The sequence below is a fragment of the Xenopus laevis genome, chromosome 4S, assembly GCF_017654675.1.
Source record: "Xenopus laevis strain J_2021 chromosome 4S, Xenopus_laevis_v10.1, whole genome shotgun sequence".
NCBI lineage: Eukaryota > Metazoa > Chordata > Amphibia > Anura > Pipidae > Xenopus > Xenopus laevis.
In genome coordinates, this window is record NC_054378.1 from 11,071,723 (window position 1) to 11,088,299 (window position 16,577).

The 16,577-nt window shown below is 40.5% G+C and overlaps 1 protein-coding gene across 1 annotated transcript in view; it reads left to right on the forward strand.

Annotated features, from left to right (window-relative positions):
• spon1.S (spondin 1, extracellular matrix protein S homeolog) overlaps positions 1–16,577 on the forward strand; it is a 175,761-nt gene that overhangs the window by 7,323 nt on the left and 151,861 nt on the right. The window contains exon 2 of the mRNA XM_018260154.2: positions 13,481–13,587. Coding sequence (XP_018115643.1) covers positions 13,481–13,587 — 107 coding nt within the window. The remainder of the gene's footprint in view (positions 1–13,480; positions 13,588–16,577) is intronic.

Genomic DNA, 16,577 nt, shown 5'->3' on the forward strand with positions numbered 1-16,577 from the left:
TTTTAGTGAAGCTCAGGGAATTGGTCACTTAGATATACCTAACAAACTGCCACCTGCCCCAATATGCCTGGACATTGTAATAATCAACAAGTGTGACATGCTATTGAGTATTGTGCTAGGTGATGCAGGGCATGGCTTGAATACCTGCTTATATAGCCACGTGTCTGTTATTTAAGGAGCAAGGTAAGCTTGCCACCCCATAGATTGCCATTGACTCCTGTAAGTGCTGGCTGCTTCAAGGATCCTGCGTTTGTGCACCTAGTAGGTAATACAGAACTATGAATAGGTTCTCCTTGTTGAGCAGTTTCTGCATGTAAAGTTCACATTGGTGGCAACCTAGTATAGTTTTGGCATAATGATTAGTGATGGGAGAATTTATTCGGCAGGCGCAAATTCACGGCGCATTTGCGCGATTCGCTGACGGCGAATAAATTTGAGAAACGGGCGCAAAAATTGGCTGGCGAAAATTCACCGGCGTTAAACAAAAATGGACGACGACGTCCGTTTTTTGGGTGTCTGCGCATTTTCGCAGGCCGGCTTTCAAAAAATGGACGCCAGTGTCAAAAACGAGATGCCGGCGCCGTTTCGTGAATTCAAACGGCGCAAATTCTTTTTAATGAGACATTAAAAGGAGATTGTGGCTGAATCTCGACCATACAACTCAAGCAGATCCAGACAAAAGCTGACGAATTCAAAATGATGAAAAGTCACAAAGGCTGACAAAGTTCCAATCAGTGCCGGATTTCTTCAGCTGCCGCTCCTAGGCCACGCGGTCCGATGAGGCGGCCACGCGGTCCTAGCGCCCGCCTACACTTCTCATTCCAGGCGCGCCTGTGAAAAAGCACAGACGCCCTAGTGTAATTGAATGGGGACGCACACGTCCCCATAATGCGGCTAGGTGGCATGCCGCCCCTATTTTTTTGCCGCCCTAGGCCCGGGCCTATGTTGCCTCGCCACATATCCAGGCCTGGTTCCAAACCCAGTGTACCTTGTTTGCTTTTCAAAACATAATTGCATTGGAAGAAGAGCATAAGAAATTGACCCTCTTTTTTCCTTCATAGTCCAATAACTCGATTAGTCGATCAGATATTTGGTTTAGAGAGATCCCATTGATACAAAACCTCAGCTTGGTTGGGCCTATCTGCCTATTCCATTTTTCACACCCTGAGCCTTTGTAGCACCCATTTTTTTACCAAAATTACTACTGGTGTGGCTAGTGGACTAAGACATCAACAGTTTTAGTTGTTTCTTTGGGACTCTAAATGGATTTGGGATCAATGCTTTATTAGCTTTTAAAATTATTGATCATTTCTTATTCTACTTCTTGCTAATTTGGTTAGGCATGCATGTAGGCTTAACGAAACACATGCCTTCTGCTTTACTGCTGTTGCCATCCTTTTTTTTTTCTCCTTTGAAATAGGTTATTTCCTAGAGCACGGACCATGGACATTTTCTTTTATTGATTTAGAATGTTTACTGGAATCAGCCCTCAACAGTTTATTATTGTGATTCTTCCATGTAATATCAGTAATAACATAACAATGCATTCTTAATCAATGTAGCTGGTGTTCTAAGGAGCAAGGGGGAAGAGGGATTTTACAAGCTAACTACATAGACATTAGAAAAACATTATTTTTGAGTAGCAAATTTAGTGCACAGCTTGTTCTTTATATCACTCCAATACACTCACACACCAGTACTGGCTATACATCTTCCACACAGATGAGACTAAGACCTTGACAGCAGTGATAGTTGCGCAGCACTGTCGAGAGGGTCTGCTGTACCAACCTCACCATAAAGCAAAACTGAAAACAAGTACATTGAAGAACAGACCTCTACACTGTTAGGGGCCGATTCACTAACTTCGAGTGAAGGATTCGAAGTTAAAAAACTTCGAATTTCAAAGTTTTTTTGGGCTACTTCGACCATCGAATGGGCTATTTCGACCTTCGACTACGACTACGACTTTGAATCGAAGGATTCGAAGTAAAAATCGTTCGACTATTCGACCATTCGATAGTCGAAGTACTGTCTCTTTAAAAAATATTTCGACCCCCTAGTTCGCCATCTAAAAGCTACCGAAGTCAATGTTAGCCTATGGGGAAGGTCCCCATAGGCTTGGCTAACTTTTTTTGATCGAAGGATATTCCTTCGATCGTTGGATTTAAATCCTTCGAATCGTTCGATTCGAAGGATTTAATCGTTCGATCGAAGGAATAATCCTTCGATCGTTTGATCGAACTATCTGCGCTAAATCCTTCGACTTCGATATTCGAAGTTGAAGGATTTCAATTCCTAGTCGAATATCGAGGGTTAATTAACCCTCGATATTCGACCCTTAGTGAATCGGCCCCTTACAGTCTTTTGGCCACCATCAGAGGTAACTATTGTCACTCAAGAAGTGGAGGGTCAAATGATCATTCTGAACTGACAATAGGATTATTTAGAGAACCCATGTATAAAGAACTTATGCTGTGTCCAAGCCATCATCAAGAACCCCCCAGTCCATCATCATGTTTCCAATCCATCATCAGTTTATACAATACCTATAACATTTAGCGCTACCTACAGGGAACTCTGGATTATAGGTTCTCCAATAGGCCATATGAGGCCCAGTCCAACACTGAACCCATGCACCATGGATAAATAGATGATAGGTTCTCTAGGAGGTCCTAGGAGGGCCAGTCCAACACTGGACAATTGCACCATGCATAAATAGATGATAGGTTCTCTAGGAGGCCCTTGGAGATCCAGTCCAAAACTGGACTCATTCATCATGGATAAATAGATGAATATGTCTAGTAGGCCCTTGGAGATCCAGTCCAACACTGGACCCATGTATAACAGATAGATAGATGGTAGGTTCTCCAGTAGGCACTATGAGGTCCAGTCCAATGCTAGACCCATGCATCACAGATAGATAGATGATAGGTTCTCCAGTAGGCCCTGCAAGGACTAATCCAACACTGGACCCATTCACCACAGATAGATGATCCATTCTCCAGTAGGCCCTTGGAGGTTAATTCCAACACTGGACAAATGCAACATGGGAAGCTTTGAACAACATACTCAGTCTAGTCTTCAACTAACAAGGTTTTGTGCCCAGTCTGAACAGTGCATGAATGTGATCAGGTTTCATATAGTACCATCAGCCAATATCTGACTACCTATGGGTATCTTTAGACCATAAAGTTTGAAGTCTTTTGCAAGTCAGAAGGAAGACCTTGACCCTCAATCTATATGTGTAATGATTCCATGAATTTGTTACTTCGCAAAGTTGCTTAGATAGCTTAGAAGTTTAACTTGCTGATGTCCAATATTATTTTGCAAACCAGCACAATTTTCAGTAGGTTACAGCCTAAATAATTCAAATCCTCTTTGAAAATTCAACCAAAGGCTGATTTTATTTTAATAGTTGGCATGAACAATTTATTGGTAGTTCATAAAAACCCCATGGCCTGGTATGGTATATGTCATGTGCCGTGCGTCTTCAGCTGTGTAGCACAGTGGCCCATATTGCTGTCTGTTCAACAAATGTGCCATCGAGTTGTAAAGATTACCAAGTGAACTGGTTTCTTCTTTTCATTCACTTTGTTTTAATCTCCCACAAAAATAATTGTAAAGAACAAAGTGTGTAAGATTTCACGGGCTTCCGCAGGAGAAGCATTTAGTAGAACACTTCCATAAAACAGGGTGGGGAACCTCTCTGTTGTTACAAGTGATTCAGCTTTGGAAAGCTGATACAACTAATATTCTAAAATACAGCAACTGCACAGCCGTCCAAAAATAATAACCTGCACATCCCACACACTACGGCACGCTGAGCCTCTCCAAACCAGCTCCAGCTGAGACAGATTTGTCACTATCAAAGCAAAAGAGAACTCTGGGGTCCATGTAACAAAACAATTCAATGGAAAACAGACACAGTACTAAAGCTTCAGCTAGAATTTCCATTTAAAGGGCCATTAATGGTGAAATATGTTTCAGTTCTTTGATACCTTACAATGTATACACCAACAAATGTTCTTAATTCACTAATGTCCATCAATTCACAACTATCAGCTGAAATATGAAGTTCTTGGCAGGGAGGACAGACCAAAATCTGACTGGTAACCCACTCAGTTTAATAAAAAAGATTTGTTCCTGAATATTAGGGACAGTTGGTACATACTGTAGATACACAACCAAGGGATGTTGGAAAGGTGAGGACTCTACCAATAAGAATGGGTGAGTTGCTGTGTGTGTTTTTTTAATGGATTGAGGAGAAAGGGTGTTCAAATCTTGTATTTGTCTAGGGTCCTGCCTAGTCCAGATGCACATTTTTAAATCATTTAATTAGATCCAGGAGCAAAGTGCAAGAGCACCAAGGGGTGCGTTCAGAGATATTTTGGTGAGGGCCTGGCTGTACTTTGCACCTTGGGCTGAATAAGAAATTTGGTGGGTGCAGCCCTGTCCTTACAGCTTGCTATAGGTAAGAATGGGATCCCAATATGGCTTACAAGTGCTCCTTAACTTGTGATTCTTAATAAAGCTTACCTTAAGGGACAGGTAGAGGGGGGTAAGTTAGATGCCTATGTTTCTTCCGCATCCCTCCCTCACTGTGTGCTTAGTTCTATACAGTAGTAATTTTGGAACCATTGGAAGTGTAAAGACTTCAGCCACAAATAATGTTGTAGACTGGGTTCCATCAGAACCGAACAACCACAACTGCTATAGGGTAGACCAGTGAATTTGAGGCCAAGGGGCTTGGACAGTAGAGTATTATGTTTTGATTTTAGTGCAGAAATAACTTGTTCCTGCCACTGGGACAAGGTGGGCCTGTGAGACAATGGGGCAAATTTACTAAAGGGCGAAGTGACTAACGCTGGTGAAAATTCGCTAGCGAAGGAGATAGACTCTAGCGCTACTTCGCACTCTAGCAGCAGGCGAATTTTCACTCTGGCGAATGGATGTAACTATGCAAATTCACTAAGATGCGGATTTTACTGAGCTCACTCTTGCGCCAGACTTGCCTTCGCCACTTCAGACCAGACGACGTGCAATAGAGTAGATAGGAATTCCTCAAAAAAAATTTGAACATTTTTCTAAGTCCCAAAAAACGCTGGCGACTTTTCAGTTTTTCAGGGTGATAGGCTGCAAAAGAGCGTAATTTTTTTTTAGGGTACCCGGCTTCCCCCTTACAATTCCTAACATATGGCACATTAACTATACGTATGGGCACATGTGTAGGGCAATATAACAACTTTATTTTATTAAGGTTCCCTGGGCTTGTGTAATGTAATGTATTTGCTGTAACATATACGTCCATTGAAATTTAACTTCCCGCCGTATGTAAATTAGCCAATGATAGTGCAACTTCACTTTGCTTGTCGAATTAACGCTAGCTAAACTTCGCCATCGTTATGCGCCCTGGACGCATCTTTGCATTTTAGTAAATAAGCTCTGTCCTGGTGAATTTTCGCCCGGCAAGGTGTGGCGATGTGAGGGAAAACGTCGCTGGCGAATTTCCGCAGGTTAGTGAATTTGCTCCAATATCTGTGCACTTACAAATGGCACTAGTCCCAAGGGGAGCCTCAATTATTCAGTTTTATGGGGCGTTTTAGCTGGAGTATTTTTGGATTCAGACTTTTTGCAGCTTCGGAGTATAAAAAATTTCAAAAAAGTCTAGAAAAATTTGAGGTTTAATAAATAGACCCAAAGTGTGGGATTCTCTGCTTTAGAGGTTCTAATGCTCTGGTCAACACAGTATTGGCCTGTAAATAGGGCCATAAAAATAGGCTTCCAAAGCAAAATGTAGCTGGAGATTGGCAAGATAACTCTTAAAAAACTCTTGCATGTCACCAAAGGTCCCTCTTATAATCTAATTGTTTGCCTGTGAGCCAAAAGATCGGATCTTCCATAAGTGACTCATCACCTGGTGGCCAAATCAGGATTAATCTGGATGTATGTGTATAATGGCCTGCCAATCACAACTGATATCCATGTACTATGGATATTGCTAAGTTTGGGGATGAGGCAGGTTTAAAATTCTCATCGAGTGCTGATACACTATGATGGTTAGTCAATGGGCCCTTCAGCAGATGAGGAAGTGAAGAGGATCCACTGCTGGTCAGATTGGCCGGTGTATGAGCTTTAGTGATGCTTAGCTCTCTTCATCATAAGTAGTAATGGGCGAATAAATCTGGCAGGCACACATTCGCTGCAAATTTCCACGTTTCGCTGCGAGCAAATTAATTTGCAAAACTGCGGCGACATTTCAGCATCGGAAAATACGGTGCGTCGTAAAAAATTGTCACGCATAAAAATTGTTGCGTGTCAGAATTATTTGGCCACCCATTGACTTTAATGCATTTGGACCAAATAGTCACGCATATAAAAATTGTCGATCATGTCAAAATTGTCGCTCCCGTCAAAATTATTTGACCACATGCAACACAATGAAGTTTGTTTAGATACTCACAAAGAAACCAATAATGCCCAGAGCCTCAAATAGCCAGATTGTCACATTTGGTTTGAACTGGAGGGAATCTGCAGTATTTTTGGTGTGTATATATATATACATATATATATATATATATATATATATATATATATATATATATATATATATATATATATATATATATATATATATATATATATATATATATATATATATATATATATATATATATATATATATAGTCAACTACAAGAGGTCCTCTGCACTCAACCCATTATCAATATATTTAAGACAGAGACATTTTGTGCATACTGCTACTAAAAAATGCCTTACCCTTTAAACAACACAGGGATTGTTTGTCCATATATTGCAATATATTTAAGCTGAACAACTACGTCAAAGTCATCCCATATCTGGCCAGTCCTATGCTTGATTTTCATCTGATTCATTAAGAATTCAATTGCTTAATTATACATTTTACAAAGGGACTAAGTTTTACCTGCAAATTACTTGCTGCTTTCAAAGTAAAACTCCCAAACTTGGCTGCCCTTTTATTAGACACCCCGCCTAATGGTTTTAAAAAATAGTGGTGAGCACAACTTTCCCTTGTTATATATATATATATATATATATATATATATATATATATATATATATTCCTTTGTTGCACCATATTAATCCTTTGTGATCCTTTGATGCTTGTTTCTTGCAGAAGAATGTGCTATATAAAAGGTTGTCGTACTCTTGTATCTAGATACCCTTGAGTAACAAGTGCAAAAGAAACAAATCAAACCTTCTTTACCTAAATAAAAATGTTGACTGGGTAAAGAGGATAGAAACCCAAGAATTTAGTTGACTTCAATCAGAGGGGACAGATAGCATTTAAAAATGGCATTCAAGTTTGCAAAACAAGATGCAGATAAGCAAGTAATTAAGGAGAACAGAGAGAAAGTGAATGTATTCAGCTGTCTTATTCCATTTACAAAATGAATAAGAAAGAGATTGCTGTTTAGTTTTCAATAAGAATTATCTACGGATTACAATTAAAATGGAAAGTAATAAATAAAGTCACAATGAAGATAGAGAAGCATTTTTGCTGATGAAAAATGTTTTTCCATTTCTAAAACTTAAAGGCTGGAAAAGAAGGAAAATATAGGAACGCAAGGGCCCCATGTGATGGGCAATGGGACCTACATACACTTGGGAGTTCTAACTTCAAAGTCTTCAGCTATTGTTGACCTACAATGTTCAGCTTCTCTCTGACAGCTTTTTGTGCACAATTTAATATGTTCTTATACAGTGCCAGACTGGGATGTCAGGGACCCACCAGAAGACCTTAGGCTGAGGGCCTCCTCTCCTCACTCAACCTCTTTATTCTCCTAGTCTCTTTTCTCAACATACTATTCTCTATTCTTCCATTATCAAGCCTCTTTGTTCCCATAAAGAAATAGGGAATGACCAAGAAAAAGGCCAAATGATTAGAAGCAAGAGGCCCACTGACACCTGGGCCCATCGGGAGTTTTCCTAGTATCCCGGTAGGCCAGTCCGACACTGTTCTTATACATGTTTTATACTCCAGAGGGCCCCTCTCCCACTCTTTGGGCCCAGGACCAATACCCTCAAACCAGCCATGATATATCTGTTATCCTTAAACCAGAAGCCAAGTGGCATAAAGCTGGCTTGAAACCATCATTCAAAAGTGGGGCGGGTACAAGAAAACACCAGCACCAGGGGTCTTTTTGCATTAAAAAAGCAATATATTATTTCGGTCCCCATCAAAACATTGGTTTTACATGCAACACAATATATTTCTTTTTTGGTGCAAAGACCCCTGGTCTTTTTGCACTGGTTTTCTATGCACAGGGGCAGCTAATGGAAGGTGGTACTGTCCCTGTGTCTATATATATATATATATATATATATATATATATATATATATATATATATATATATATATATATATATATATATATATATATATATATATATATATATATAGTGTAGAGTATGTTAGAACAGAAATAGGCTATGACAAAATAATCTCATGCATTTCGATGAGGAATTAAGTAGGCATTTGGTACAAGGAAATTACGCTCTTCAGAGTATTGTAGAAAAAATTGGATTAAGGGGAATTAAATTAAACATTAAATGATAACTGGGTAAATTGCAGCGAGTACAGAATTGCTAGGTCAGGCTAATAAAAGAAACTCTTCAGTGAATCCAGTAATAATTACTAATGGTGAACTCCATTTTTAAATTCTCGAGTGTTCCACTGCTCCCTGGAGAGCCAGCATGTGTATCGCCACGAGATTTTAATTAATCGATTAGGAGCTGCATACACAATTCATTGAGCCACTTGATTGGAAAAAATAAGGGATGGGGGAACCTACCTGATTCCAGATTAGAGATGTCGCGAACTGTTCGCCGGCGAACTTGTTCGCGCGAACATCGGGTGTTCGCGCTCGCCGGAAGTTCGCGAACGTCGCGCGGCGTTCGCCATTTTGGGTTCGCCATTGTTGGCGCTTTTTTTTGCCCTCTCACCCCAGACCAGCAGGTACATGGCAGCCAATCAGGAAGCTCTCCCCTGGACCACTCCCCTTCCCTATAAAAACCGAAGCCCTGCAGCGTTTTTTCACTCTGCCTGTGTGTGCTGAAGAGATAGTGTAGGGAGAGAGCTGCTGCCTGTTAGTGATTTCAGGGACAGTTGAAAGTTTGCTGGCTAGTAATCGTTTTGATACTGCTCTGTTATTGGAGGGACAGAAGTCTGCAGGGGTTTGAGGGACATTTAAGCTTAGGTAGCTTTGCTGGCTAGTAATCTACCTTCTACTGCAGTGCTCTGTATGTAGCTGCAGTGGGCAGCTGTCCTGCTTCTGATCTCATCTGCTGACTGCTGCAATAACAGTAGTCCTTGTAAGGACTGCTTTTATTTATTTTTTTGTTGTTTTACTACTACTACTACTACTACTATAAGAGCCCAGTGCTATTAGTCTAGCAGTGTTGGGGAGTGGGACTGGTGTGCTAATCTGCTGCTCCTAGTAGTTCAGCAGCACCAACTTTAATTTTTTTTTAATATTCATTTTTTTTATTTTACTTTTTTTTATTTTACTACCGCTGTAGTAGTGTATAAGTTGACCTTTTAGGCATTATTTGCCCTGTAGGCATTTTTTGCCCAGTGTGTTATTCAACCAACTGCCATCTAGCTGTGTGACCTTGTTCACATTCTGTCTAAATATCCATAATATTACCGTCTCCAGAAAAAACACCGGAGTGACTTTTTTCAAGCAGCCATAATATATTTTACGTAATCCGTATCCATCGCTGTAGTAGTGTATAAGTTGACCTTTTAGGCATTATTTGCCCTGTAGGCATTTTTTGCCCAGTGTGTTATTCAACCAACTGCCATCTAGCTGTGTGACCTTGTTCACATTCTGTCTAAATATCCATAATATTACCGTCTCCAGAAAAAACACCGGAGTGACTTTTTTCAAGCAGCATTCATATATTTTACGTAATCCGTATCCACCGCTGTAGTAGTGTATACGTTGATCTTGTGGGCAGTATTTGCACAGTGTTTTCTTCAAACCGCCATCTAGCTGTGTGAGCTTGTTCACATTTTGTCTAAATATTGATAATATTATCGTCTCTAGAAAAACCACTTGAGTTACTTTTTTTCAAGCAGCATTCATATATTTTACGTAATCCGTATCCACCGCTGTAGTAGTCTATACGTTGACCTTGTAGGCATTGTTTGCCCAGTTTTTTTGGCCGCAGCCACTGAAGCACAGAGGCCAGAAAAAATATGCCATATAAATGCTGAAAATAGTCATTTTTTGCCATACGTTGACTCAACGTATATGGCAAAAAATGACTATTTTCAGCATTTATATGGCATATTTTTTCTGGCAACTGTGCTTCAGTGGCTGCGACCAAAAAAACTGGGCAAACAATGCCTACAAGGTCAACGTATGGCAAAAAATGACTATTTTCAGCATTTATATGGCATATTTTTTCTGGCAACTGTGCTTCAGTGGCTGCGTCCAAAAAAACTGGGCAAACAATGTCTACAAGGTCAACGTATGGCGAAAAATTACTATTTTCAGCATTTATATGGCATATTTTTTCTGGCAACTGTGCTTCAGTGGCTGCGTCCAAAAAAACTGGGCAAACAATGCCTACAAGGTCAACGTATGGCAGTTGTTTAAAGAGAACAGTAGATTACTAGCCAGCAAAGCTACCTAAGCTAAAATGTCCCTCAAATCCCTGCAGACTTCTGTCCCTCCAATACAGAGCAGTATCAAGCAGATTACTAGCCAGCAAACTTACTATCATCTGTCCCTGAAATCACTAACAGCTCTCCCCCTACACTATCTCTTCCAAGCACACACAGATACATTTTTGCCCTTGATCCCCCTCTGGCATGCCACTGTCCAGGTCGTTGCACCCTTTAAACAACTTTAAAATCATTTTTCTGGCCAGAAATGTCTTTTCTAGATGTTAAAGTTCGCCTTCCCATTGAAGTCTATGGGGTTCGCGAACCGTTCGCGAACCGCTCGCATTTTTGCGCAAGTTCGCGAATATGTTCGCGAACTTTTTTTCCGACGTTCGCTACATCCCTATTCCAGATAAAGGAGATCCATCTGATTCCTGATATAGGGTGAATGTCCACCGAAAACATTAAATTGTTACCTGTGCTAGTCCATGCCTAAATAAAAAGATCAATAGGCAAATTGTGAGTGCAGTGGGGCCGCTAACAAAAAATGTTTATTATGCCATCCATAACTAAATTACCTTGATTATCCTTTGGTGGAAACCCATTCCCTTTCTGCACCTGAATCTGTTTTGTGGTTGAAAAAACTACAGTAACACTAGGCTAACATATGGAGCCACTGAGGTCTATAGGGTTTTATGTGAATTAATACTTGTCGTGGAGCAGGTGTTTTGTTTATCAAAAGATGTGAATACACTGGAAAACCTTTGGCAGATATTTAATTGGAAGAGATCTGGGTGGGTTGTAGAGAACACACAAAAGAGCGAGACTTAATGTCAGGTAGCAGCTGCAAAAGCTAATAAAATGTTGCCGTTTCATATCAAATGCTACAACGGTATAGAAATAGACATAATAGAGTTTAGATGGAGCAGAAAAATAAATAAGGGTTCAAGGACTTCAGGTACTTCAGGTTTAAAGAGGGGCTTACAAAATTAGATTTTTATTTTATTTCTATTGTTTAGAACAGGAACACATGAACGGATAAAAATCTTTTCAAATAAATTCAAGGCCACAAAAGGAAATTTTCTAGGGAACTCTTTATTTCCAGGACAAAGAAAGTGACATAAGGGCATATCTTTCTCAAAAGGTTTAAATATTCTAATAAAGGCGCTTTCCTTGTTGTCTCCCTCCGTTCCTATATTACAGTAGAATGATCTGAGCATGAATTCAAAGAGAAACATTTTAATATAAAGCAATGTGCTTATCTAGTTGAGGAAGAAGAATCGCCAACCCCAGTAAGAGTGGACAGAGACCTCAATGGCCTATCAGAATAGTCTTAAGTAATTTAAATTCCATGATGTAAAATGTAGAATTATGTCTTGAATTTAAGATTAAAAAAAACAGAACAAAACATTAGTGATGGGCGAATTTATTCGGCAGGCGCGAATTCGCGGCGAATTTGCGCGATTCGCGCCGAGCGAATAAATTCGCAAAACGCCCGCGAAGATTTTTCGAAAAACGGACGCCGGCGTCAAAAACGAGACGCCGGCGCCGTTTTGCAAATTTTTCGCCGTTTCGCGAAATTCGTGAATTTTTCGGCAAAGCGAAACGGCGCAAATTCGCCCATCACTACAAAACATCTTTTTAGAGGCTCCTGGATATTTAAGTTAATGGCAAATGGGTGAATGGGAAAGTGAAAAGGAGCAGTTCCCCTTCACAGTATCTCCAAAACCTAGAATAAAAATTACATTTTGGAATTACCTTGTATGTGATTAACTTTAACCCTGTTAATGTTTGCCTGACATACAATCTTGTGCTCCGGCATAAAAACGGTTCTATAGATTTTACAGTTTCCAGGTTTCTATTTCATCTATGCCAGGGGTCTCAAACCTTTTTTTACCTGTGAGCCACATTCAAATGTAGAAAGAGTTGGGGTGCAACACCAGCATGAAAAGAAAGTCCCGGGGTTGCTGTGATTGGCTATTTTGTAGACTCTGTGTGGGCTGACAGGTGTACAGGAGGCTCTGTTTAGCAGTACAACTGGTTTTAAACAACCAAAACTTGATTCGAAGTCAGGAATTAAAAATAAGCACCTGTTTTGGGGTCATTGGGTGAAATATCCAAGGGGTTTGGTGAGCAACATGTTGCTTGTGAGCCACTGGTTGGGGATTTCCGATCTATACCACAACACATGCTTACTGCCAACATTTAGTGGTAAGATCCATGGGAAGTGGCACTACAAGGCTTAAAGGAGAATCAAACCCTTGCTAATAAAGACCCCTATCCCCCTACCCAACATAGACCCCCCTCCCTGCTCCCCCAGCCCAGGTGTTACCTTTGGTAAATGCCCCAAACTCTTTACTTACCCCTCAGTGCCGATTCAGGGCATCTGAGTTCACGGGCACCATCTTCTTCTCTTCGGTAATTTCCAGGTCTTCTTCTGGCGCTTCGGCAATTTCTGTGACTTTCGGCGCATTTGCAAACGCACTGCTCTATTCCTGAAGATTACGGAAGAGAAGAAGATGGCGCCCGTGAACTCCAATGCCTTGAATCTGCACAGAGGGGTAAGTAAAAAGTTAGGTGCATTTACCAAAGGTACCACTTAGGCTGGGGGGGCAGGGAGGGGGGTCTATGTAGGGTAGGGGTTTTTATTAGCAAGGGTTTGGTTCTCCTTTAAAGTATATATTACACATGTACAGAAATACATGTATTTGAGGAAAAATGTTGAAAACTTGTGAATAAAAATCCACTGGAAATGGAATCATATGAAAGTTTACATTCTGTGTGTATTATTTTTTTCTATGTGCTAAAATGTTTCATTTCATTTACAGTAACTCTCCTAGCTGCTAGCCCAGCCTACTTCAGAGGATTCACACTCATTGCACTGAAAGAAGGCAAAGAGGGAGAGAAGGAAGAAGACCATGCAGGTTCCTTCCAGGTGAGGATATTGCTTTATGTCATCTTATTGTATCAGTTGTTTTCCTTATTGCCAGCATTAATTAATGTGTGGCCTACAGTATATTTCCCTAAGTAGGCCACTCTTAACTGAGTTGGTAGCTTATTTGTCTTTGCATGGAGTCAAAACGATGGCTACTGGACCAAAATCTGTTTAGAACTTGGCTATTGATTGACCTGCATTGACAATCCCTACAAGGACCTGTTATGTCTGGGTATGGTCATCTGTTAACTGGTCTGCACAGACCCCCCAATATAATATGACATTAGCATATGTGCCCAACTTAAATCTTAATTTTCCCACTGCCAGGGCCCTGAAAGCTTTTGTCCAGTGATAGTTGCCTGGAAACCAGGAGGTCTGTACCCATGCCCTGAAATCTCTTGTAGAATCACATTCAGACATTCAGATCAATGCTAAGCATGTAAAAAAAGACAATTCTAATCAAAAGACGTTAGGCAGTTTCATGCACCATTTTTTAATGTAATCTTTAAAAATAAATTCTCACATTTGAATATGCAAATTAAGCTTCAGATTCACGTTGGTGTTCAGATGAATCTTTGCTTGTTTGGCTGATATAAAAAAAATGAGTGCTTCTCTTATTTATTTACCCTTCTCAGCCACTAACATAAGTAACAAAGGTGTATTTAGTGAATATTTACACCATGACAAGTCCATGCATTTGGGGTTTTATGTGAGTTTTTTGGCAAGTATTTATTTTATATTTAATGCACAAAATGCATTGTTTTTTCACAATACCAGTGTTATTGTGGCCAAAAGCTGATTTGCGACCATCATAATTGTACCTGATTCATCAGAACAAATATAATTACTGATGCAGGCGATACAACTGTGCCCAAAGTTTGTCATTTAAAAACCTTTGTGTTATAATGATGTTTTCACATGTTGCATCCATAATGAGCCATATGGTATTTACTCCATCCTTATATGCTTACACACAGTGGCACAACTGCAGTGTAACATATGGTATCCCAAAACCCAGATCAAAACTCAAGGTCCCGGTCTCGGCTCACTCTTCTACCTCTAACAACTGTCTTTTGCTTCAGGAGGAGCCCTCTGCTACTCTGATGCCGCCAGGTCTTAAAGTGAGAGGACCAAGGGGGAAGTTCTGGGCAGGCAAGGGAACCATAACTTAAACAGGAAGGATGGGAAACAGAGGGAGAGCGAGAGTAGTCATGGAACAGGCTGGGTCAATAGTCAGATAGGGCAGTGCCAAATCAGAAGACAGGAACGTAGTCGGGGGTCACAGGCCAGGATCAAAACCAACAGTAGTGCAGTACAATAACTAGATCCGAGAGAATGGTCAAGAACAGTCAGAGGTCAATACAAGCAGTGGTCAAAATCAGGATCAGACAGGATTAACACACCCAGGAACTATGGAACATAGACCTACATTGGGCAATGAGTTGACTTCGGGAGGAGCCCTCCGCTACTTAAGGTCTAAAAGTGAGAGGACCAGGGAGAAAGTTCTGGGCATGCAAGGGAAACATCACGTATACAGGAGTAACAGGGACAGAGAGTGAAGTTGTGGAACAGGCTGTGACAATACCAACCAGACAGTGCGGTACCGAATCAGGAGCCAGGACCTTAGTCAGGATAAGCAGGTAAGGGGCCCGGTTACAAATTCAGAATCCAGAAGAGTGGTCAAATAGGCAAGGGTCAGCTCAAGCAGCGACACAGCAAGTTCAAAAACAGGCAAAGGTCAGGAAAAGAAAATCAGATGATAATTACACCCACATTGGGCAATGGGTCAGTGCAGAGTAGGGGTTTTATAGGCAGCCTAGTGGCTTACACTGATCACTTGTGGCCAGATTGGCAACAGGTGAAACAAGCCATGCCTACTTGCAGTTACAAGGATAGCAATAGGAGTGAACCAGTGCCTTAGCTGTCTGCTCACATAGGGCAGAGTTAATGCAGACAGCATGGAAACATCAGGTAACTGGTTTGACTGGTTCGACTCAAGGCAGGATATTACATACAGAGGTCACAGACCCAATAGCTGCTGGGGGATCCAGGTCTACTTCATCTGAACAAGGAGCCAGTGGTTGACCTGCAACCTGATTGAGGGTCACTTGCATTCTTTTGAGGATTTTGTGTAACCGAAGATTTTGCTGTTGGAGAACTGGGCACCAAAGTTATGCCATTGTGCCCAAGCTAGCCACTTAAGGCATTTATGATACATGAAGCAAGTGAATGCTTAAGAGTAAGAATTAGATGCATTTCCTCTGTGCACTGTAACAAGTGACAGCATGCTGGTGTTTTGGGTGTGTGCATATGGAGCTAGGCCAATGTAGGCTGAAGAAGAGAATGATGAGTTAGAAGAGGGTCTCTATTACTAAAATTACATAATTAATACTTTAAAAATGATTCAACTGGCAGTCACTGGGGACATCAAGAAGCTGGATGTTGCTTTAAATTATTTTTTTGTAATTATTGTTTGCATTCAAGTCAGTGAAGAATGAGGTTATAGATTATTTAATGAGTCCAGAATATGAATGAATGAATGAGCGAATGTTTGCTTTTATAAAAATGCATGTCCATGGCCATATTGTCTTAACAGAGTCAAGCTTAATTTAGTAGTGGTTAGAAAATGTTCTTCTAGTGCTGGAAAAAACAAAAGCTGGACAGTTTTAATTCACTTGAAAATATAGAAAAAGTCAAAACGTTGGCTTAGTTTTCAGGCATGGACTCTACAACACTTAACCAATTGAGTCATTTAGTTGAATGCAAGTCTGAAATAATCATCTCTTTGAAAAGATATTAAGGTTGTTTAATGACAATGTATAGTCTAATTGGCTGATGACTTTGCTCCCCTGTGGTCTGTTAACTCAATGTAACCGAGACACAATCCTGTTTGCATAATGAGAACTAATTTGGACAACATTAGTTACAACTTCTGGTCCTTTAACAGTTTTATTCTTTACCCAACTGTTCATTGATGTTGTTCAATGGAC